Consider the following 26,591-nt stretch of genomic DNA (forward strand, 5'->3'; position numbering starts at 1 on the left):
GGCTGAGACCTGCCAGTGTCATGGATTGTTCTCAGTCATCATCTGGGAAGACCAGGTGATGTCAATCTCAAAGGTTTTAAATGGCCAGACTCATCTGACCTTGCCCCAACAATCAGCACCATGGGTTCTTCTAAGCAGTTGTCTAGAAAACTGAAAATAGTTGACGCTCACAAAGCTGGAGAAGGCTATAAGAAGATAGCAAAGCGTTTTCAGATGTTAATATCCTCTGTTCGGAATGTAATTAAGAAATGGCAGTCATCAGGAACAGTGGAAGTTAAAGCAAGATCTGGAAGACCAAGAAAAATATCAGACAGAACAGCTCGCAGGATTGTGAGAAAAGCCAATCAAAACCCACATTTTACTGCACGATCCCTCCAAAAAGATCTGGCAGACACTGGAGTTGTGGTACACTATTCCACTATAAAGAGATACTTGTACAAATATGGTCTTCATGGAAGAGTCATCAGAAGAAAACCTCTTCTACGTCCTCACCACAAAAATCAGCGTTTGAACTTTACAAATGAACATATAGACAAGCCTGAGGCATTTTGGAAACAAGTTCTGTGGACTGATGAAGTTAAAATAGAACTATTTGGCCGGAATGAGCAAAGGTACGTTTGGAGAAGAAAGGGCACAGAATATAATGAAAAGAACCTCTGTCCAACTGTTAAGCATGGGGGTGGATCAATCATGCTTTGGGGTTGTATTGCAGCCAGTGGCACAGGGAACATTTCACGAGTAGAAGAAAAAATGGATTCAATAAAATTTCAGCAAATTTTGGATGGTAACTTGATGCCATCTGTGAAAAAGCTGAAGTTAAAGAGAGGATGGCTTCTACAAATGGATAATGATCCTAAACACACCTCAAAATCCACGGGGGATTACATCAAGAGGCGTAAACTGAAGGTTTTGCCATTGCCTTCACAATCTCCTGACCTCAACATTATTGAAAATCTATGGATAGACCTTAAAAGAGCAGTGCGTGACAGACAGCCCAGAAATCTCAAAGAACTGGAAGACTTTTGTAAGGAAGAATGGGCAAAGATACCTCAAACAAGAACTGAAAGACTCTTGGCTGGCTACAAAAAGCATTTACAAGCTGTGATACTTGCCAAAGGGGGCAGTACAAGATATTAACTCTGCAGGGTGCCCAAACTTTTGCCGATGCCATTTTTTTGTTTTCTGTAATTTTGAAAGTGTAAATGATGGAAATAAAGTCTAACTATTTTTGACATATTATAAGAATGTCTAATCTGTAATTTGATGCCATTTGGAGATTTTTCCATCTTCCCTTGGCTTCGTTATGCACATTAATACACATTTTTACCTGGGGTGCCCAAACTTTAGATCCCCACTGTATATGTGTATATATATATATATATATATATATGTATATTACATCTATATGTATGATCTATATTTTAAAGGGAATTTTTATTATTTCTCCAGCTATGAACTCTGCCCAAACAGACAATTTGTACATCACTTCACTTCAATGTTTTAAGATTACTATTCCTGGACTCAAATATCTGTGTGTTAAGTATATCTTTTGTTTCATTCACATAGGGGAGAAAAGACTCAGACAAGCTGAACCCAGTGACCCCCGACCACAACACCCGAATTGGGAATTAAACCCAAGCCCCACAGAGGATGTTATTTCGAGATACATTTTTTATCATCTATTTTAGGTGATCTGGTTGTGGAAGGGCAACAAACAAGCACCAGCGCCACCCTCGAGGATGTGTATGAAGTAGAGTTGGAGGAAGTAGGCGACATGGGCACCCCACCACATGAGTGTCTGACACACCAGCTTATGGTAAGGTAATCTATGTATGGCTGCATATTTCTAAATACATATTTTTTTCCTTTAATTTTAGTTCATGTGGAACCTTTTAGCACAGACAGTGCACAACGCCTAATTGGACAGATAATGGCCTGGAATGGGGATATTGATGTCATGCGCACTACGTTAGACTGAATGCGTAATCGGCTGGATAGTATGCAGCAGGAAATAAAGAACATGATAGATGTTTTGGGGAGAATCTAAATTCCCTTTTTCACAAAAAAAACATTGATCATGTTCTTCATTTCCTTGTTTACTGACCCCATTGTCGGCCTTTTATTTTAGGTTTAAATTGTATGCCTGTTTCTAAAAATTATTTAAAAAAAAAATCTAAAACAAAAAATTGAGGCCTGTTTGTTTTAAAAAACAAAAAAAATAAATAACAAAATATATAGAGGCCTGTTTGTTAAAAAAAATAAAAAAAAATTATATAGAAAATAAAAAAAATATATACAGAAAAAATATATATAGAGGCCTGATATTTTAATTTAAAAAATTATAGATTCTGTGGCATTGCAATGGCCCCCTACTCGTAAACTTTGGGGGGCCAAGCTAGTACGGCCAGTATCCAGGCCCATCAGAGGATTGTTGATAAGTCCGGTCTCAGGCCCAAGTGATACCATATAATTGGTTAAATGTTTGTTTAAATAATTGTGCAGGATGCAGCACACTAGAACAATGTGATTGAGTTTGTATTCCACCATGTGGATAGCTGTCTTAAACAGGCGGAACCGGCTGGCCAGAATCCCAAAAGCATTCTCCACAACTCTTCTCGCTCTGGCCAGCCGGAAGTTAAAAACCCTCCTCTCCGGGGTGAGGGTTCTTTGGGGGAATGGCCTCATGAGGTTCTTGCTCAGACCGAAGGCTTCATCTGCTATGAAGACAAAGGGGAGTCCTTCCATGTTATCAGCATCAGGTGGCAATCCCAGGCCACCACTCTGGAGATGCTGGTAGAACTCCGTCTGGGCAAATACTCCTCCATCCGACATCCGGCCATTGTGCCGACACCACCGCCATTAAGACAATACTATGGAACCCCTTATAATTAAAATAGTATGACCCCAAATGGGGTGGTGGCACGATGTGGACGTGTTTCCCATCTATAGCCCCTCCACAGTTGGGAAAATCCCATGGGTGGCAAAATGGGATGCCACAGTCTGCCATTCCTGTGGGAAACTGGGGAGTCAAACAAGAAAAAACAAAAATCAGTTATTTTGAACATAACATTGCAAGCACATTACACTAAAACATTGCCCAGCATCAGTATAACATTAATTTAAATATTATTTAAAGACTAAAATATACAGGCCCACTTATCAGATTGCTCACCCCCTCTGATGGCACATTGTTAAATTTTAGGGGGGAATAAAAATCAAGTTTAAGGACACACAGGGGTTGATTTACTACAGGCTACAAGACTGTGCACTTTGAAAACTGCAGTTGTTGCACTCTGCAAGTGCAGTTGCTCCAGAGCTTAGTAAATGAGGTAAGGCTTCATGTTGCAAAGAGTACCCAATCATGTGCAAAATTAATAAATCAACTTTTTTGCTTGCACATGATTGGATGATGGAAATCAGCAGAGCTTCTGCTCATTTACTAAGCCCTAAAGCAAATGTCCTTGCAAAGTGCAACATATATTTGCTTTTAGAAAATCAACCCCACAGAACATTTTAAAAAATTTTAGGGGGGAGAGAAATCTAAATCAAGTTAATGACACACAGACTATTTGGATGAATTTTAGGGGGGAGGGGATTCTAAATCAAGTTAATGACACACAGACTATCTGGATGAATTTTAGGGGGATTCTAAATCAAGTTAATGACACACAGACTATTTGGATGAATTTTAGGGGGGAGGGGATTCTAAATCAAGTTAATGACACACAGACTATTTGGATGAATTTTAGGGGGGAGGGGATTCTAAATCAAGTTAATGACACACAGACTATTTGGATGAATTTTAGGGGGAAGGGGATTCTAAATCAAGCTAATGACACACAGAGTATTTGGATGAATTTTAGGGGGGAGGGGATTCTAAATCACGTTAATGACACACAGACTATTTGGATGAATTCTAGGGGGGTGGGGATTCTAAAATCAAGTTAATGACACACAAACTATTTGGATGAATTTTAGGGAGGGGATTCTAAATCAAGTTAATAACACACAGACTATTTGAATGAATTTACAGGGGGAGGGGATTCTAAATCAAGTTAATGACACACAGACTATTTGGATGAATTTTAGGGGGGGGATTCTAAATCAAGCTAATGACACACAGAATATTTGGATGAATTTTAGGGAGGGGATTCTAAATCAAGTTAATGACACACAGGCTATTTGGATGAATTTTAGGGGGAGGGGATTCTAAATCAAGTTAATGACACACAAACTATTTGGATTAATTTTGGGGGGAGGGGATTCTAAATCAAGTTAATGACACACAGACTATTTGGATGAATTTTAGGGGGGAGGGGATTCTAAATCAAGTTAATGACACACAGATTATTTGGATGAATTTTAGGGGGGGGGATTCTAAATCAAGTTAATGACACACAGATTATTTGGATGAATTTTACGGGGTGGTTCTAAATCAAGTTAATGACACACAGACTATTTGGATGAATTTTAGGGGGGAGGGGATTCTAAATCAAGTTAATGACACACAGACGATTTGGATGCATTTTAGGGGGGATTCTAAATCAAGTTAATGACACACAGACTATTTGGATGAATTTTAGGGGGGAGGGGATTCTAAATCAAGTTAATGACACACAGACTATTTGGATGAATTTTAGGGGGAGGGGATTCTAAATCAAGTTAATGACACACAGACTATTTGGATGAATTTTAGGGGGGAGGGGATTCTAAATCAAGCTAATGACACACAGAGTATTTGGATGAATTTTAGGGAGGGGATTCTAAATCAAGTTAATGACACACAGACTAATTGGATGAATTTTAGGGGGAGGGGATTCTAAATCAAGTTAATGACACACAGATTATTTGGATGAATTTTAGGGGGGAGGGGATTCTAAATCAAGTTAATGACACACAGACTATTTGGATGAATTTAAGGGGGGGGGGATTCTAAATCAAGTTAATGACACACAGACTATTTGGATGAATTTTAGGGGGGAGGGGATTCTAAATCAAGTTAATGACACAAATTATTTGGATGAATTTTACGGGGGGGATTCTAAATCAAGTTAATGACACACAGACTATTTGGATGAATTTTAGGGGGGGGATTCTAAATCAAGTTAATGACACACAGACTATTTGGATGAATTTTAGGGGGAGGGGATTCTAAATCAATTTAATGACACACAGAGTATTTTGATTAATTTTAGGGTAAAATAACTACAATGCAGCTGACAAAATACATTAAGTGAGTAGACTAGGTGGATATGGGCCCAGTATTGCATGCTGGGGAGGTTAGTGAAGGCAAATATGCATGAAGGACAAAAAAGAGCATTAAAAGATTAAAGCATGCATGAGGACAAAGGGGACATTCACAGCATATTACAATCATGGTAATTAGGGAATGAGGAAAGAAATACAATATATTATCAAACATTAAATACAATAAAATGTGATATAAAAGGATAAAAATCTTACCTTCATATACTCCTTCTGCAGGACCTGGATGATGGCAGAACAGGTCTCTGGAATAATGATCCTCAGAGCCTGGGGGGAGATGCATGTCGAGAACTTGAGGTCCTTAAGGCTTCTCCCCGTCGTCAAGTAACGCAGGGTGGCGACTAGCCTCTGCTCCGGAGTGATGGCTTGCCTCATGCAGGTATCCTGGCTGCTGATATAAGGGGTCAGCAAAGCCAACAAATGGTGAAATACGGGGTCCGTCATCCGGAGAAAGTTCCTGAAATCATTAGGATTATTCTCATGGATCTCACGAAGCAAAGGCATGTGAGAGAACTGGTCACGCTGGAGCAACCAATTCTAGGTCCATGAACTCCTCCCCACCCTGTTCATGGACTGGGCTTGGGCTGAAGGATGAACTACAGCACCAAGCACATACAATGCATGAGCTCTACTATGCGTACGTACATGCAACATGGCTTCAAAATGGTCGGCTGGTCAGAACGCACTTAACAGAATGCACTGAAGAACAGCAAGGCCTATGAAGAGCGAGCTGAAAATCAGCGATGAGCGGAAAATAAGACACTGAATAACTCAATGCGAACTGACCACACGCACTGAAAAGCAGATACAAACCTCACAAGCACAAACTGAACAACTGTTAAAACGATCTTAAAAATAAGAGTCTCACAATCGCGAATCGTCGCTTACCAAACTTCTACTAACACGAGATAAACACCAGATTAGCAGAAGGAGCCCAAAGGGTGTCGTAGGAGCTATTGAACTTCCGTTTTATAGTCTTGTCGAACCGGTGATATCCCATCCCCCACACCATTACACCCCCACCACCAGCCTGAACTGGTCATATCCCATCCCCCACACCATTACACCCCCACCACCAGCCTGAACCGGTGATATCCCATCCCCCACACCATTACACCCCTAATACCAGCCTGAACCAGTGATACCCCATCCCCCACACCATTACACCCCCACCACCAGCCTGAACCAGTGATATCCCATCCCCCACACCATTACACCCCCACCACCAGCCTGAACCGGTGATATCCCATCCCCCACACCATTACACCCCTATTACCAGCCTGAATCAGTGATACCCCATCCCCCACACCATTACACTCCCACTACCAGCCTGAACCAGTGATATCCCATCCTCCACACCATCACACCCCCACCACCAGCCTGAGCCGGTGATATCCCATCCCCCACACCATTACACCCCCAGCATAGAGGCTCGTCTATCACCGCCGTCTAAGCTGGAAATTATCACTGTAAATATATTAGTATTAGGGGTTTAGTATTTATTTTTTTTGGCATACATAATGTATATACATAGTTCTAGTTACCATACCGATTATCTTTTTCTTTCCCTTCTTATTTTTTTTTGTTTTACAGAATTTTACTATTTGAATATTGGGGATTCTTTGTGTGATTTATTCATACATGACCCCTACAATGTATTACCTTAAAAATCTTCATATTATGTAAGTATCTATTTCTATGGAAAATATCTTGCAAAATTTGACTTGTTATGCATAAAACTTTTTTAATGTATTAGTTTGTGTAATGTGTGGCTGCGTCCCCATGGGAGGATTGTTGCTTTTTGCCTCCCCCTCCCCCGGTGGTCACCGGACTTGGGCTCCATCCTGCTAGATCCCATTGAAATGACCATTTCATTGTTTATATTGCTTTATGTACTGGATAGTATGTTATATATATATATATATACTTATTTGATGTTTTTTACATGTTTATCAGATCTGTAAGCTCCTGAATAGAGATGGGCTGTCTGTTCGACTCGAACATCGGCTGTTCGCCGAATAGCAAACAATTTGGAGTGTTTGTGGCAAATTCGAAAGCCACGGAACACCCTTTAAAAGTCTATGGGAGAAATCAAAAGTTCTAATTTTAAAGGCTTATATGCATGGTATTGTCATAAAAAGTGTTTGGGGACCAGGGTCCTGCCCCAGGGGACATGGATCATGTAATAAAAAACTTTTAAAAATGGCCGTTTTTTCGGGAGCAGTGATTTTAATAATGCCTAAAGTAAAACAATAAAAGTGTAATATCCCTTTAAATTTCGTACCTGGGGGGTGTCTATAGTATGCCTGTAAAGGGGCGCATGTTTCCCGTGTCTGACAGCAAAATGACATTTCTAAAGGAAAAGAATAAAAATACATAAATACAGCGCTCACAAACACAAAGCCATCATAAGTGAAAATAACAAAAACATAAAGTCCATAAAAAACTGAGAAAATGCTTCACATCTGGTGTGCATAAAGGGCAGAAAAAATGTTGCAGAAAAAATGTTGCAGAAAAACTTTTTCAGGCGTACCAAGACACCCCCACATGTGTCTCCACTCACCAGATCACAACGACACCCAGCTTTTCAGTCTGGGGGTCAATACAGACTTATAACGATCTCCAAAGGATGTCCACAGAATGGCAAATTCAATGATGTGACTTGATGATAAGTAATCCTTCAAAATGATTTCTCAGCCATAAAACCAGGTGCCCAAAAGGAAGAGAAGGGCCTAATAGTGAAGTATGCTAAGAACCGATATTTATTGTGCATAAAAAGTGCATACTTACGTACGTAAGTTAAAAATAGGCATGAAACTTGAGAAGAGTACAGCCAACGCTGTGGATGGTGTTCTTTCCACAAGACCGGAAGTGATGTCAATCGTACCAGAAATGGCGTCGCGTCAATGCATTTCGCCCTCCCACAGGGCGTCACCAAAGAACCTGGTTTCCTATTACAACTAACTGCCTTAAATAACAAAAGAGAAAGTACACTCCCCTTACTCCCTCCAATCAAAAAAGAGCACAGCGGCCATCTTGTTGGATGGGAAAACATGTCGCTCCCATGGATAGAGCACAATCCATGGGAGAGACTAGAAGCCATATTAATGGTTGGATAAACCTAAAACCAACATGACGTCAATTCTGGTGACCTGTTAGACAAATAAGAATCATAAAATTACACCAAAAAATAATTGAATGAAAATGAAAACAAAAATAAAAATGAAAATAAAAATAAAATAAATAAAAATTAAAATAACAGTAACAATGAGAATAAATGTAAAAATAAAGCAATAAAAATAAATATAAAATAAAAAAATAATAAAAATAAAAATGAAAATAAAAATAAATATGAAAATAATTATTAAAATAAAAAAATAATAAATAATAAAAATAATGAAAATGAAATGAAAAAAAAAAATAAAAATAAAAATAGAAAATAAAAATAAAAAAAAGAAATAAAAAAAAGAAGAAATAATAAAAAATAATATAAATAAAAATAAAAATGAAAATAATAATGAAAAAATAGTGAAATAAGAATGAAATTAAAATAAACACGAAATGAACACGCCTATAAAAGATAGTAATATATTAAAAATAGGAAATTAGAAATGAGATAAAAAACAATTTAGATCTAATTCAATATTTAACCCATAGGGTTCATCGTCCTCAATCGATTAATCCACTGGGTCTCACTGCGGGAGATAGAGGTTGCCTCCTGTCCAATGACCTTCAACTCTATCAATACCACAGAAAGTGAGACCACTAGGGTCCCTACTGTGGAATAGCCTGAAGTGATTGGACAAGCTATGATGTTTAAAGCCCTTTTTAATCCAGCTGACATGTTCACGTAGACGGACCCTCAATGCCCTGGTGGTCCTACCCACATACTGTAGTCCACAAGGACAAGACAAAAGATACGTGATGTGGGTACTACCACATGTGATGAATTTATTGATCTTGTAGGACTCACCAGAGGAATGGGATGTGAACTCAAGTGTCTTCCTTACTCTATGTTTAGACGTTCTACACATTACACACCTCCCACTGCTGAAAAAAACAACCTGGTCTAGAAAAGTGAAAGTCTTCTTAGGGGGGAAAGGAAATACCATATCTGTTCTCACCAATTTTTGACAAAAATTGTAAGAACGACTCTTTGGATCCTGCCCAAACGATGACAATGTCATCTATATAACGCTTGTAAAATTTAAGCTGAGGTAAGTTACCACTGAAAATAGCATCTTTTTCCCAGTGACTCATGAATATGTTTGCCATTGAGGGGGCATATTTAGCACCCATGCCACTCCTCTCTTCTGCCTGAAAAACTGTTTGTCATGCCAGAAAAAATTTGGACTCATGGCTAAATCTAAGGCATGTACCAAAAAATCCTTTTGTTTATTTTTCATTGTAGTGTTATTCAAAGCCCACACTACTGCCTCAATCAATCAATCAATATGTTTCTGTTGAATGTTGGTATACAAGGAGTTGACATCAATACTGGCCAAAAGATACCCCTTATTGACCTCAATCCCCGCAATAATTGCATAAGATCACTGCTATCCTTAAGATAGGCTGGACAGCTCTGTGCCAATGGCTGTAAAAAACTGTCTAGATATTCACCAATTCTAGCAAACAATGAGTCCACCCCACTCACAATGGGTCTCCCGGGTGGTGTGGATGGATTCTTATGAATTTTGGACAATTGATATCATGGGGAAAGCCATAGGGAAGTCCCCGTGAAGTCCATGTGCGTCAGAGGGGGGCGGGCTCACCGGGTGGCCCTGCTCTCAGTTATATAAGAACTGTCAGAAGAACAGAAACGTCTCACAGCGGGAACCACTGTTACGTACCTGGGATGTGAGCCTGACGTGTAGAGGAAGGCCTCTCGTACAACTCCGGCTCGCGGACCACTGGTAGTGATACAGCAGCCACAGGAGCACGGTGGGGTATGAGTGCCTGTAAACAGTTCAATAGTCCGTGTAGTAGCGGTGATCAGCAGGCAGATAGTAGATGAGCTGACACGATGCTTGACTGGTGGCAGGCTGGGATGAACCACAGAGCAGTACCAGATGCAGGCTTGCGCGGCTGGGAGCTGTAGCAGGCTGGATGAGCGAGATGCAGGGTCAGACAGGCCGGGTCGGTAATAATCAGGCAGATCAGGCATAGACGGTAGGCAGAAGAGAGGTCAGGTCACAAGCCAAGTAGTACCGGAAGATCAGCAGACAGAATCAGCAGGCAGGATCAGAGTCTATGGGAAGCTGGGATCAGAACAGGCAGCAGGCAATCACAGGTAACAACAAGCTGGATCAGAATCAGAGGTCACACAGGAAACAGGATACAACACAGGAGCTGCAGACCAAACAGCAATGAACCTCTGTAGGAGCCCTGTTTAAATAGCCCGCCTGACTTCAGTATTAGTGACAGGTGTGTGTCTTAAAGTGCTAGTACGCATGCGTGCACGCCGGGTGCTTACATGGAAAGCCTGTCTTCCCTGACATTGCCCCCTCCCTACGGGCAACCTCCGGGTGCCCAACCGGTTCCTCTTTTGCGGGTTCCTGCGGAAGAAGGCACGGATCAAGTCTGTGGCATGTACATTTCGTGCGGGTTCCCAGGAATTTTCCTCTGGACCATAACCCTTCCACTTGATTAAATATTGTGTCTGCCCCCTTCTTTTCCTGCAGTCTAAAACAGCCTCAACCTCAAATTCCTCATCCCCATCAATAATAATAGGTGCGGGAGGACCTGGTCTATGATCCGGAAATGGATCTGGCACAACAGGCTTTAGCAAGGATACATGAAACACTGGGTGGATTTTAAAAGACTCAGGTAAGGTTAATTCAAAAGAAACATCATTAATTTTTCTCCTTACCGGAAATGGTCCTACGAACCTTGGTGCCAGCTTCCTTGAAGGACATAGCATCTTCAAATTTGTTGTTGAAAGCCATACTTGATCTCCTGGTTGCAAGATCAGTTCCCCCCTTCTTTTCTTGTCAAATGATTTCTTGTTGTCCTCCTGTGCTTTCGCGATGGTTTCCTGTAACAACATATTATTGCGAGAGAAAAAGTCCACAGTATCCTGGACAGCTGGAACGGAAGATTCTGTGACAAGATTAGGTAAGAAGGTGGGATGGAATCCATAATTAGCAAAGAACGGAGATTGCTTGGTGGCAGAATGGGTGGCATTATTATAGGCAAATTCCGCCAGTGGTAATAATGATACCCAATCATCCTGGACAAAAGAAGTAAAACAACGGATGTATTGTTCTAGGGTTTGATTAGTCCTCTCCGTCTGCCCATTAGTTTGTGGGTGGTAAGCAGAAGAGAATGAGAGTTCAATCTGTAGGGTCTCACACAAGGCCTTCCAAAATCTGGATGTGAACTGGACACCGCGATCAGACACAATATTTGCGGGGACTCCATGGAGTCTGACAATTTCTTTTATAAACACCCGGGCGGTTTCTGCAGCTGATGGTGTACTCTTTAGAGGAATGAAATGAGCCATCTTTGTTAAGCGATCCACTACCACAAAGATAGCGGTACATTCTTCAGAAGGTGGAAGTTCAACTATAAAATCCATAGCAATCATCTTCCACTGTCTGTCAGGTATAGGCAAAGGTCTGAGTAATCCCCAAGCTTTGTTTTGGGAACTTTTACTCCGGGTGCAGGTGGTGCATGCATTTACATAGGCTCTGCAGTCTTTCTCTAAACCTGGCCACCAAAATGAGCGTTGTACAAGTTCGACAGTCTTATGAACCCCAAAATGGCCTGCCAAAGGGTGGTCATGACAAACCCCCAAGATCATTGCTCGAACCTTTTTAGGTACAAAAATCTGCTTACCCCTCCATAATAGCCCATTCTTTGCTTGTAGTGTGACCCCTGGAGGACTGGGTGTTTCTGCAGAAGCTTGCTGTAACTGAGACATAAGGTCAGTGTGTAATAGTAGGAAATTTCCAGCTGGTAAAATGGTGTCTGGTATTAGGATGTCTCTTGGATCTTCGAACATGCGCGACAACGCATCAGGCTTAGTGTTCTTTGATCCGGGCCTGTACGTAATATAGAATGAGAATCTTGAGAAAAAGAGTGCCCAGCGAGCTTGGCGTGGTTTGAGGCGTTTAGCGGATCGCAGATATTCAAGATTCTTATGATCCGTGTAGATCAGAATTGGATGGGCCACTCCCTCCAACAAGTACCTCCATTCCTCCAATGCGGCTTTGATCGCCAAAAGTTCCTGATCCCCTACATCGTAGTTTCTTTCAGCTGACGTGAGTTTGCGTGAAAAGAATGCCACTGGATGGGTCACTTCTTTGAGGCCTTGACGTTGTGATAGAATGGCCCCAACTGCACTTTCTGAAGCATCCACCTCCACAATATAGGGCAAGGTAGAGTCTGGGTGACTTAAGACAGGAGCAATGGTAAACCGTCTCTTCAAGATTTCAAAAGCAGCTTGAGCCTCAGAAGTCCAACAGAAACGGATACCTTGTTTGGTCAGCTGTGTAATAGGGTGAATGATAGCAGAAAAGTTCTTGATAAACTTGCGGTAAAAATTGGCAAAGCCCACGAATCGTTGTATTCCCTTCTTGTCTGTGGGGGCTGGCCAATCTAGTATCGCTGAGACTTTCTGTGGGTCCATCTTGATCCCTTCGGTCGAAATGATCAGACCTAAAAACTGGATGCTCTGTTGCTCAAAGTCGCATTTCTCGGCTTTGGCATAAAGTCCATATTTGCGGAGCCAGCACAATACGCTTTTAACATGCCCTCGGTGCACCTCTAATGATACAGAGAATATCAAGATGTCATCAAGGTAGACAACCACAAAAATATCCAGAAAGTCTTTGAAAATGTCGTTAATAAAGTACTGGAAGGTGGCAGGGGCATTACAAAGGCCAAAGGGCATAACTAGATATTCAAAGTGCCCAAATCGGGTACGGAAGGCAGTTTTCCATTCATCTCCTTCTTGTATGCGAACCAGGTTATAGGCCCCTCTTAAATCCAGCTTAGTAAAAATGCTTGCTGATTTGAGTCTTTGGAACAGTTCAGGGACTAGAGGAAGGGGGTAGCGATTTTTCACTGTTATTTTATTTAGGTCACGATAGTCCACACATGGTCTCAGGGAATGATCCTTCTTTTCTACGAAAAATATACCGGCACTGGCCGGTGAAGTAGAGGGACGGATGAATCCTTTCTGCAGATTTTCATCAATATAGTCCTTCAGAACTCCTGATTCCCGCTCAGATAAAGGGAAGATGCGCCCGAATGGAATCTCTGTCCCAGGAAGGAGCTCGATGGGGCAGTCATAAGGTCTGTGTGGAGGAAGGGTGTCTGCTCCTCGTTTACTGAAAACATCCAGGTATTCGTGGTAAGAATTCGGAACTACTTGACATAATTCAGGGTCTGCGTCCATACACAGCAGGGTAGCAGGTGATGGTGGTGAAGTTTCCAAACAGTGTCTCTGGCAATATGCTGACTGGAACTTGACACTTCCGGATTTCCAGTCTATCTGTGGATTGTGGGCCTGTAGCCAGGGTAGGCCCAGGATGATGGGAAATAAGGGCGAAGAAATTGCGTCTAAACGCAGCAGCTCTCGGTGGTTGGTGGAGGAGATGGTCAGCATCGGTGGGGTCTCCTTTGTTACCAGTCCAGATTTAACACGAGACCCATCGGCCAGGAATACAGTGAGTCCCTGTCCTCTGGTTTGTAGAGGAATGCGTTGCTGAGCTGCGAAGGACTGGTCGATGAAACAGCTACACGCTCCAGAATCAATAATAGCCGTCACTGATATGGTTCTTCCCGGTAGTTGGAAGGAGCGATATGAGCTGAGCTGGCAGACAAGGCAGGCAGGGGTGACTGCTTGAGTGAAGAAAGGGAAAGACACTTACGCAGCTTGGCAGGACAGGTATGTACGAAGTGACCGGCTTCTCCACAGTACAGGCAGAGGTTATTTACTCGTCGGCGTTGGCGTTCTTCTGGAGTCAAAGAAGAGCGAATCAGGCCCAATTCCATGGGTTTAGGCACCTCTGGAGTGGGGAAAGTGGAATTTCCAGGAGCCGGGTTAGGAGAAGCAGGCATCTTAGGTAACATCCAGGCTGGACGGAAGTGCTGTGTGGTTCTTTCAGACCTGCGTTCTCGTAGGCGGCGGTCAATCTGAATGGACAGAGTGATTAGGGCTTCCAGAGAGCTTGGCACCCCGACCCGAGCGAGCTCATCTTTCAGGCTTTCCGAGAGACCCAGACGAAATTGATGACGCAGGGCTGCGTCATTCCAGCTAGTGTCTGCACTCCAGCATCTAAAGTCAGTGACATAGTCCTCTGCTGCTCTATGGCCTTGCTGGAGTGTATGAAGAGCGGCTTCAGCAGTGGTGGTACGTTGTGGGTCATCATAAATCAGCGCCATGGCGTCAAAGAACATTTGCATGGTGTTTAGTTGTGCGTTGTTCTCTTCTAACAGCCGGTGGGCCCAAGACTGTGGTTCCCCTTGGAGGAGGCAAATAATGAATCTCACCTTGGTAGTTTCCAGGGAAAAAGTCTGTGGCTGGAGAGCAAAGTAGAGCTGACAGGCATTGCGAAAGGCTCTAAATTTACTCCGATCACCGGAAAACCTCTCAGGAGTAGGTACACGAGGCTCAGGGGGTAACATCATTACTGTATGGCTGGCTAAAGCCCCAGCTTGGGTGATGGAGGAGGCAGGATCAGATGCAGGAGCTATGGTTGCTGGATTGGACAGGGACTGTACCCACTCTTCGAGACGCACGTATCCTTCCTGCAGTGACTTAACCGTCTGTGTAAGAGCAGCAAGGTGCTGACATATTTCATTTACTGGAGAGGGTCCTCTTGCAGGCTCAGACATGGCTGTTTGGTACTGTTACGTACCTGGGATGTGAGCCTGACGTGTAGAGGAAGGCCTCTCGTACAACTCCGGCTCGCGGACCACTGGTAGTGATACAGCAGCCACAGGAGCACGGTGGGGTATGAGTGCCTGTAAACAGTTCAATAGTCCGTGTAGTAGCGGTGATCAGCAGGCAGATAGTAGATGAGCTGACACGATGCTTGACTGGTGGCAGGCTGGGATGAACCACAGAGCAGTACCAGATGCAGGCTTGCGTGGCTGGGAGCTGTAGCAGGCTGGATGAGCGAGATGCAGGGTCAGACAGGCCGGGTCGGTAATAATCAGGCAGATCAGGCATAGACGGTAGGCAGAAGAGAGGTCAGGTCACAAGCCAAGTAGTACCGGAAGATCAGCAGATATAATCAGCAGGCAGGATCAGAGTCTATGGGAAGCCGGGATCAGAACAGGCAGCAGGCAATCACAGGTAACAACAAGCTGGATCAGAATCAGAGGTCACACAGGAAACAGGATACAACACAGGAGCTGCAGACCAAACAGCAATGAACCTCTGTAGGAGCCCTGTTTAAATAGCCCGCCTGACTTCAGTATTAGTGACAGGTGTGTGTCTTAAAGTGCTAGTACGCATGTGTGCACGCCGGGTGCTTACATGGAAAGCCTGTCTTCCCTGACAACCTCCCATGGATGCGGATCGTCCAGGGAACGAAGCGGGAAAGAAGAAGACAGAAGATGCGGACGAGAAGACCGAAGGAAGAAGCAGAGGATCGGAGGAAGAAGAGAAGGAACTGGGGAGAAGAACAAGATGGAGAAAGCAAACCGAATGAAGACCAGAAGAAGATGGAAGAAGAAGAGGGGAAAGAAGAAGACATTAATAAAGAAATTGTCAAAAGCCGGCTATTGTCTTTTTTAACATTTTTGACACTTTTTTTGTGAAATGGTAGGCATTACCATTTCACACAGGAGGGCCGGGATCTGGGGGTCCTCTTGTTAAAGGGGGCTTCCGGATTCTGATAAGCCCACCGCCTGCATACCCCCACAACCACCGGGCAAGGGTTGTGGGGATGAGGCCCTTATCCCCATCAACATGGGGACATCATCCCCATGTTGAGGGCATGTGGCCTGGTACGGTTCAGGAGGGGGGCCGCTCTCTTGTCCCCCCTCTTTTCCTGCAGCCTGCCAGGTTGTGTGCTCAGATAAGGGTCTGGTATGGATTTTTAGGGGGACCCCCATGCCATTTTTTTTTAAATTTTGGCGTGGGGTTCCCCTTAATATCCATACCAGACCTGAAGGGCCTGGTATAGAATTTTGGGGGGACCCCCACACATTTTTTTTTAATTTTGGTTCGGGGTTCCCCTTAATATTCATAACAGACCCAAAGGGCCTGGTAATGCACTGTGGGGGAATCCCATTCTGTTTTTTTTAATGACTTTTATGTGTTTTGCAGAGACCTGACAATTCATTATAGCAGCTGGCACTACCACTAGTACTTTTAAATGACTTTTTTCCTTTGAAATGTCATTTTTCTGTCAGACTGTTCTAAACACGGGAAACATGCACCCCTTTACAGGCATACTATAGACACCCCCCAGGTATGAAATTTAAAGAAATATTTCACTTTTATTGTTTCACTTTAAGCATTATTAAAATCACTGCTCCTGAAAAAACTACCTTTTTTTAAAACTTTTTTTGCATTGATTCATGTCCCCTGGGGCAGGACCGGGGTCCCCAAACACTTTTTATGACAATAACTTGCATATTAACCTTCACAATTAGCACTTTTGATTTCTCCCATAGACTTTTAAAGGGTGTTCTTTTGAATTTGCCGCGAACACCCCAAATTGTTCACTATTTCGCGAACGGGCAAACAGCCAATGTTTGGGTCGAACTCATGTTCGACCCGAACAGACAGCCCATCCCTACTGAGGACATACCTTATCATGAGAACTCTTTTTTCTCCCCTTTTTTTCTAATTTTTTTGACTATTTATTATTCCAGTGTGGCCTCCTCTCGTGACATTATATATGTCCCTGACTAACTGTTTGACCTACTGTGGGAATGACATGTGTATCCTATGAATAGTCACAGTGAATGTATCATTTCAGAAGTGATATAGTGTGAATAATTTCTGTGGTTACATACTGTTCCTTTCAGGAATCATCCAGTTTAGATCTCGCCCCAGGGGGCTTGGGGAATTAACAGGCACTCGCAGGGGGTGTACTATATTGGGGGAGGGAGGAATTTACCCACTGCATGTTGTATTTCCCCTTCATTATGTTGAGAGGAGTATTTTTGAATTACCTGTTATATAGCTTTTGGGGAATTGTTTGACCATCGGAGATTTATTTCCAATAATAGGGATCTTTTTTTGGTCTTTTATCAGGGATTAAGGGATATCATTGTTGGTGTCTTTTGTATTTTTGCTCTTTTTCAGCGAATAAAATATTTGTAGTTTAACTCTTTAAGGTGTGTGTTTATATAATTTATTTTTTATTTTTCTTGTTCTCTATTTTTCTTGTTCTCTGTCTTTGCCCCTCCCACAATGGGGAGATTTCCTGCAGCAGTTTGTGTCTCTGCCCATCCCTCAATGGGGAGATTTCCTGCAGTAGTTTGTGTCTCTGCCCCTCCCACAATGGGGAGATTTCCTGCAGTAGTTTGTGTCTCTGCCCCTCCCACAATGGGGAGATTTCCTGCAGTGGTTTGTGTCTCTGCCCCTCCCACAATGGGGAGAATTCCCTGCAGTAGTTTTTGTCTCTGCCCCTCCCACAATGGGGAGATTTCCTTCAGTAGTTTGTGTCTCTGCCCCTCCCACGATGGGGAGATTTCCTGCAGTGGTTTGTGTCTCTGCCCCTCCCACAATGGGGAGAATTCCCTGCAGTAGTAGTGTCTCTTCCCCTCCCACAATGGGGAGATTTCCTGCAGTAGTTTGTGTCTCTGCCCCTCCCACAATGGGGAGATTTCCTGCAGTAGTTTGTGTCTCTGCCCCTCCCACAATGGGGAGATTTCCCTACAGTAGTTTGTGTCTCTGCCCCTCCCACAATAGGGAGATTTCCTGCAGTAGTTTGTGTCTCTGCCCCTCCCACAATGGGGGAGTTTTTTGCTCAGTGCCACTCCCACAGCTTTCAATGAATATCTATTGTCCATATTTGAGTCAGTAATCACGTGAGACAAATGTAAGAACGGGATTGGCTGTCCTCTGGGGTGTCCCCACTAGGGATGAGCCGAACACCCCCCTGTTTGATTCGCACCAGAACATGCAAACAGGCAAAACATTTGTTCGAACACCATTAAGGTCTATGGGACACGAACATGAATAATCAAAAGTGCTCATTTTAAAGGCTTATATGCAAGTTATTGTCATAAAAAAGTGTTTGGGGACCTGGGTCCTGCCCCAGGGGACATGGATCAATCCAAAAAAAAGTTTTAAAAATGGCCGCTTTTTTGGGAGCAGTGATTTTAATAATGCTTAAAGTGAAACAATAAAAGTGTAATATTCCTTTAAAGTTCATACCTGGGGGGTGTCTATAGTATGCCTGTAAAGGAGCGCATGTTTCCCGTGTTTAGAACAGTCTGACAGCAAAATTACATTTCAAAGGAAAAAAAGTCATTTAAAACTACTTGTGGCTATTAATGAATTGCCGGTCCGACAATACACATAAAAGTTCATTGATAAAAACGGCATGGGAATTCCCCACAGGGGAACCTCGAACCAAGATTTTAAAAAAATGACGTGGGGGGGTTCCAAACCTGAAGGGCCTGGTATGGATTTTAAGGGGAACCCCGGCCAAAATTTTTTGTAAAAATGGCGTGGGGTCCCCCCAAAAATCCATACCAGACCCTTATCCGAGCACGCAACCTGGCAGGCTACAGGAAAAGAGGGGGGATGAAAGAGCGCCCCCCCTCCTGAACTGTACCAGGTCACATGTCCTCAACATTGGGAGGGTGCTTTGGGGTAGCCCCCCAAAACACCTTGTCCCCATGTAGATGGGGACAAGGGCCTGGTATGGATTTTAAGGGGAACCCCGGCCAAAAATGTTTAAAAAAATGGCGTGGGGTCCCCCCAAAAATCCATACCAGACCCTTATCCGAGCACGCAACCTGGCAGGCTGCAGGAAAAGAGGGGGGGACGAAAGAGCGCCCCCCTCCTGAACTGTACCAGGCCACATGTCCTCAACATTGGGAGGGTGCTTTGGGGTAGCCCCCAAAACACCTTGTCCCCATGTAGATGGGGACAAGGGCCTCATCCCCACAACCCTTGCCTGGTGGTTGTGGGGGTCTGCGGGCGGGGGGCTTATCGGAATCTGGAAGCCCGCTTTAACAAGGGGACCCCCAGATCCCAGCCCTCCCCCTGTGTGAAATGGTAAGGGGGTACAAAAGTACCCCTACCATTTCACAAAAAAAGTGTCAAAAATGTTAAAAATGACAAGAGACAGTTTTTGACAATTTAAATGCTTCTTCATTCTTCTATCTTCTATCTTCTATCTTCCTTCAGTTTCTTCCTCCATCTTCTTCTTCTTCTGGTTCTTCTGGTTCTTCCTCCAGTGTTCTTGTCCAGCATCTTCCTCCGCGGTGTCTTCTGCCGCTCCGCATCCACCAAGATGGGAGGCTCCCGCTGAGTGACGCTTCTCCTCTTCTGACGGTTATTAAATAACAGAGGGCAGGGCCACCCGGTGACCCCACCCCCCCTGACGCACGGGGGCTTGATGGGGACTTCCCTGTGGCATTCCCCATGACGTCAGAAGGGGCGGGGTCACCTGTTATGTAATGGGTGACCCTGCCCCCCTCTGATGTCACGGGGAATGCCACAGGGAAGTCCCCGTCAAGTTCCCATGCGTCAGAGGGGAGCGGGGTCACTGGGTGGCCCACCCTCTGTTATTTAAGAACCATCATAAGAGGAGAAGCGTCACACAGCGGGAGTCTCCCATTTTGGTGGATGCGGAGCGGCCAGAGGAGAAGATAGGAAGAAGACGCCGTGGAGGAAGATGCTTGATGAGAACACCAGAGGAAGAACCAGAAGAACCAGAAGAAGAAGAAGACTGTCTCTTGTCATTTTTAACATTTTTGACACTTTTTTTGTGAAATGGAAGGGGTACTTTTGTACCCCCTTACCATTTCACACAGGGGGGAGGGCTGGGATCTGGGGGTCCCCTTGTTAAAGGGAGCTTCCAGATTCCGATAAGTCCCCCACCACAGACCCCCACAACCACCGGGCAAGGGTTGTGGGGATGAGGCCCTTGTCCCCATCAACATAGGAACAAGGTGTTTTGGGTGCTACCCCAAAGCACCCTCCCAATGTTGAGGGCATGTGGCCTGGTACGGTTCAGGAGGGGGGAGCTCTCTCATCCCCCTCTTTTCCTGCGGCCTGCCAGGTTGCGTGCTCGGATAAGGGTCTGGTATGGATTTTTGGGGGGACCCCACACCATTTTTTTTTTATTTTGGCGTGGGGTTCCCCTTATAATCCATACTAGACCTGAAGGGTCTGGTATAGATTTTGAGGGGGACCCCACACCATTTTTTAAAAAATTTTGGCCGGGGTTCCCCTTAATATCCATACCAGACCTGAAGGGCCTGGTATGGAATTTAGGGGGACCCCCACATTATTTTTTTTAAATTTTGGTTCGGGGTTCCCCAACACTTTTTATGACAATAACTTGCATATAAGCCTGTAAAATTAGCACTTTTGATTTCTCCCATAGACTTTTAAAGGGTCTTCCGGGGCTTTTGAATTTGCCTCGAACACCCCAAAATGTTCGCTGTTTGGCGAACTGGCGAACAGCCGATGTTCAAGTCGAACTCATGGCCCAGCCATCCGATCGGTGTAGTCCTCCTCAGACAGCGGCGTCTAATGTCAGTGCGATGGAATGCCGTGTAACCATGCCCAAGACATGTTTCATTGAGTTCACTCTTCAGAGGGAGTGGTGTCACTATCATGGTGGTGTGGTGGAAGAGTAGAAGATTTATCACACAAGAAGATTGAAAAACAACTGTTGAGCTTGATCATTCATTTCTTGTAATTTATTATCTATAGTGACACTTTTTCACTGGGTGTTGACATTTTTTTCATGATACTATTATTATTATTTTTATGTATAATTAGAGGGTCATAGGAATCATGCTGTTCTGACTCATTATTTTACACAATTTATATTAGCGCCACTATCTCAATCTGTACACGTGTGAGAGGTATAGTTTTGGGATTCTGATCAATTTACGTATTTATTTAAGTGGCAGCTTTTTTCACTGTACACTGTGTAGGTACACACATTTTGTATTCATTTACACATCTTTTATATAGCTTTGCACTTTTCTTTGACACAGTGCAGTAAGAGAGATTCAGGGGCGGTTTATTTGTATATCTCTTGCTACAAACCATATTTTTATTATTGTATTATCGTTGTTATTATTATTATATTATGTTGTAATATTATAATTATTATGAATATTTTTTTTAATATTATATAATTGTTGTTGTGGGTTTGTTTGTTTTTTTGTTTTTTTTATTTATCAATATTTTTTTATTAATATATATTTTTTCATTATATTATTGTTATCTTATTATTTTATTGTTTTAATATTATTGTTATTATCATTATTATTATTTTTATTGATAATATTGTAGTTTTTTATTATTGTATTTTCCTTGTTAATAAAATAATTTATTATTATGTTGTAATATTAATATCATTATCAATATTATGTTAAATATTTTATTGTTTTTATTTTTCTATTTGCTCGGCTGGCTGCATACAAGAAATCGGCGTCTACAGGGTGGAGATGCTCCGGGACAGAAATGGAGGATGGGGATTGGCTAAAGAGGTAGGCGATATTTGCAGATCCCACCACTACCGACAGATGGCATGCATAGGGTTAACCCATCATTCTATTCTATCAACCGTCAGACAAGTTAACACAAAGGGGCGATCAATTGCTTGGAACAAAAATATCTGTCCGATGGTCTTTGTTCCTCTATGACAATCAGTGCCCTGCCCCTCCTCCACTCTGCACAGGCATAATCATTTAGGCACGGTCATGCCAATCGCTCATGTTCATGCCGGCTGGGTTTTCTTGGCCACCTCCTAGTCAGGGTGACCTGCACAGGTGGGCAAATGGGGTTTAGTTGTCTCAGACTACTCCAAAGGACAGGGGGCTGCTGAGAGAACAGAAAATAAGGAGACTTCTCAAGACTTTGGAGACTTCCTAGTCACAGGTGTGAGATGACCTATTGAAGACGGATCTGAGGAAGGAGATGCCTTGTTCAAAAATGGGGACCATTCCTATTTTCCGATCCCTTAGCGACACCCCCCAAACTATCTGAGACAGCTGACCCCCATTTTGCCCACCGGTGCAGGTGACCCTTGCCTATCGAGAATGTAACCTGGAACATCGAATGACCCCACCAGAGGAAACCCATAGGGAGAGCCCCATGCCAAGCTGGCCATGAATGTTGGCACTGCTACCACCCCCCCCACACAAAGCAGACAGAGAGCAGTATAGTCTCACTTACCATGTTTTCAATGTCGTCAGTCTACGGAGACAGAGGGTAGAATTCAGCTGTTGTGGTACCTGTTATAATTTGATGCCCAATATATACCCAGACAAGACAGCGCCACACCCAGGGGAGCAACCTGATAAGAGATGAGCCAAGGATTTGGGGTGGAGGTATCGCCCTTCCTCCTCCTCCTCTCCTCATTGGCTCCCCTCTCCTCACAAGCTCTCCGAAATGTTGATAAAACTTTTAGTAAAACTATTCAGGTTGTGGTCCCTTAGGGAGGACTGGTTTTCATTTGGCATCTGGCTGAGAGAGATTGAGCCGGGTGAGCTTAGGACTGAGCCATCATTGCTGGGCTGCGAAAAAAACCTCCTTGGAATCCCTGAAGCCAACGGGAAACCCCCAAACCCCAGGAGGGCCAGTATGGTGACGGTGAACCTTTGACTTGTTCTGCAATTTTGAAGCAGGGTTATGGACTACCTCATGTTTTCTGTTTGCTGATGATGAGCTGTTTTTCTCTCTCTTTGCCTGTTTACTTGGAAAGAAAAAGGGACTGTTTGCCTTTACCAACATGCATGTCTGATGATCTTGAGATCCATGAGTGACACCATCTATTAACCCTTTTCTACTCTATCCAAAACAAAGTTTTGGCTTTAGATACACTTTGAAGGTACGACCATTATTGTCATTTTCTTAGTATATTAAAAAAAGTTTCAGCCTAGTCACATCCCCAAATCTCTGCCGTGGGACCCCGCTATTGGCAGCACCTGATGTGTGGGTCCAGGACAGCTATCAGAAATTTTTGGGGCTGCTTACACAGCTTTAGGCCTGGGACCCCCCCAGGCCTGACCACCAATGTTCCCCAGGGCCCACTGGCCATCCCACTGAATCCGCTCCTTCAGTGCAACCACTTTTATTTTAAACACGCTTGCAACTTAATTCATGCATCCCCATATATTCATCAAATAATTGGCCCAATCCAGCAAATAGACATTCCCATATATTCGGCAAAATGTTAGCCCAATCCAGCAAATAGACATCCCCATATATTCAGCAAAGAGACAGTCCAATCCAGCAGAGAGACATCCCCATATATGCAGCAAAGAGTTGGCCCAATCCAGCAAAGAGACATCCCAATATATTCAGCAAAGAGATGGGCCAATTCAGCAGAGAGACATCCCCCTATATTCAGCAAAGGGACATCCCCATATATTCAGGAAATAGATGGGCCAATCTAGCAAAGAGACATCATGTATTCAGCAAAGAGTTTGTCCAATCCAGCAAAGAGACATCCATATATATTTAGCAAAGAGACATCCCAATCCAGCAGAAAGACATCTCTATATATTCAGCAAAGAGTTGGGTCAATCTAGCGAAGAGACAGCTCAATCCAGTAAAGAAACATCCCCATATATTTAAAAGAGAGACATCTCTATATATTCAGCAAAGAGATGGCCTTTCCAGCAAAGAGACATCCCAATATATTCAGCAAAGAGACAGCCCAATCCAGCATTCAGCAAAAGGATGACTCAGTCCAGCAAAGAGACAGCCCAATCCAGAAGGAAGACATCCTCATATACTGTATTTAGCAAAGAGTTGGCCCAATTCAGCAAAGAGTCATCCCCATATATTTGGCAAAGAAACAGCCCAATCCAGCAGACATCTCCACATATATAGCAAAGAGATGGGCCAGTCCAGCAAAGAGACATCTCCATATATTCAGAAAATAGAATAGGCCAATCCAGCAAAGAGATATCCCCATATATTCAGCAAAGAGACAAATCCATATATGCAGCAAATAAACAGTACAATCCAGCAAAGAGACAGCCCAATCCAGCAGAGAGACATCCCCATATATGCAGCAAATAGACAGCCCAATCCAGCAAAGAGACATCCTTTGTTAAAAGATGGCATATTCAACAAACACAGCCAGGTCCTGCTAGTGGTCGCCTCCACACCTTTCAGATGGAAGACCCCCTCCCTGCACACACAGCCATCCCAGTCAGAGGAATCCCCCAGAAGGAAGGGAGGCAGAGAGGAGACTCTGGGCACCGCCATCTGCAGGCTGTAACAATTAAAGAAAAACTTTCCCCAGCCAAGCGGACTTTCTTCACTTCTGGGTGCCGCTGTATCAATCTCCTGTGGCAGACAAGTACATTACACTCCTGGCCCTTTTCTATATCAATCTGCCAGGCAGGTCTCCTCTCTGCCTCTGCCCACCCCCTTCCTTTACTTCTGAATTGGCCAGACTGGACCTGGAAAGTAACTCCACACAGCAGCCAAAGCAGCTTGGGGGGACTCCAGCCATGGTTGGGGCCTGGGTGGCCTGGCCCCTCAGGATACCTGGCCCCTTACATGTGTATGGGCTGTCCCCCCCGATGGCAGCCCTGTAGGGGGTCATACACCAACACAGACATACACGGTTTTCAAGCTCTCCAGGACTTCATTTCTGGAACTAACTCCAGTCAGTTAAAATAGAGACAAAAGCTCTGTAATCATTAATAAATCATTAGCAGCATAAATCCATCAATGTGACCTTTTTTCTACCTCTTACAGTCCCTGTACAGCAGAGATCAGACTGGAAGAGGAATAGGCAACACAAGGAGCCAATCAGTTTATGCAAGAAGAATGCTGATAGGCAGAGAGAGCAGGGTGACAACGAGATCGGCTTATCGCTGTGCTGCTTCTCCTTTCACTGTCCAATCACATTGTGGGGGCTCGTCCGGGATGACCTGGGCTCAGAGGAAGTGGGTTGAATGACAGGGTTTTTTTTGCACTTTTGCACTTCTAGCACATATATAACAAAACACTTTTAATGGGATATTTAACAGACCAGAAGTGGGCCAATCAGAGAAGATCATTGTTAATGTGTTGACCTGCAGCTGCTGTGAAGATTTTTATTGTGTTTCATGCTAGAGGCATATGAGACATGATGATGATATTTATATATTGTAGATAAGGATCTGTCCATTATACATGTACAATAGTAAATGTGTATATAAAGAAGAACAGCAGAGGGCACAACTGTGTAAGGTTATAGAAAATAGAAGGGCTTTGGGCGCTATTGTAACTTTGTACCGTTGTAAGGCTTTATATAAAGTAGAACAGCTGAGGGTGTTGTAAAGGTAAATTATTGGAAGGTAATAGATCAACACAGTCAAGTGCTGTCCATAAAACTTTTTTTAATCGCACTTAGTTACATTTTCAAGACACCCCTTCTTCTTCTCAGTCGAAGCTGTACTGATACATACTCACCTTGACAGAAAATCATAGAATCCAGTTGCAGCTTTGTACCATTGTAAGGTTATATACAAGATAATTTAAAAGAGCTAATAAAAGTCCTGGGTGGTTTAACTCCAATGTAAAAATGCATAAAAAAGCTAATGAGAAGGTCTTCAAAAAATACAAGGCTGAGGGATCATCACCAGCATTCCAACTTTCCAAAGAATGCAACAAGAAATGTAAGGGTGCAATCAGGGCGGCTAGTATAGAACGCGAAAGGCACATAGCGGAGGAGAGTAAGAAAGATCACAAGAAATTCTTTAAGTACATAAAAAGTAAGAGTGGGAGGTCAGATCATATGCAATATTTTATGTCACGCGGTATTTGCACAGCGGTCTTTCAATTGCAATTTTTTTGGGGAAAAAAGACACTTTCATGAATTTAAAAATAAACATTAAAGTAATCTCAATTTTTTTGTGTAATGTGAAAGATGATGTAACACCGAGTAAATAGATACATGTCACGCTTTGAAATTGTGCATACTCGTGGAATGGCGACAAACTGTGGTACCTAAAAATCCATAAAGGAGTTGCTTTAAAAAGAATTAACGGTTACCAGGTTAGAGTTACAGAAGAGGTCTGTTGCTAGAATTATTGCTCTCACTCTGATGATCATGGCTATCTCTCACATGTGCGATTTGAACACTGTTTACATATGACTTATGCATGCGTTTTCTTTGCTGCGCAAGCTCGCGAGGTCAGGGGCTCATTAAAAAAAC

General features: G+C 43.3%; 1 protein-coding gene and 1 long non-coding RNA gene across 2 annotated transcripts in view; both read right to left on the reverse strand.

Annotated features, from left to right (window-relative positions):
• The window catches only part of LOC141116357 (protein S100-A1-like), a 38,961-nt gene extending 16,266 nt beyond the window's left edge, over nucleotides 1-22,695 (reverse strand). The window contains exon 1 of the mRNA XM_073608590.1: nucleotides 22,607-22,695. Coding sequence (XP_073464691.1) covers nucleotides 22,607-22,609 — 3 coding nt within the window. The 5' untranslated portion in view covers nucleotides 22,610-22,695. The remainder of the gene's footprint in view (nucleotides 1-22,606) is intronic.
• Nucleotides 1-26,591, reverse strand: part of LOC141116359 (uncharacterized) — an 80,860-nt gene that overhangs the window by 41,952 nt on the left and 12,317 nt on the right. The gene's annotated exons all lie outside the window — the stretch shown is intronic.

Source organism: Aquarana catesbeiana, linkage group LG13 (genome assembly GCF_042186555.1).
Source record: "Aquarana catesbeiana isolate 2022-GZ linkage group LG13, ASM4218655v1, whole genome shotgun sequence".
Classification (NCBI taxonomy): domain Eukaryota; kingdom Metazoa; phylum Chordata; class Amphibia; order Anura; family Ranidae; genus Aquarana; species Aquarana catesbeiana.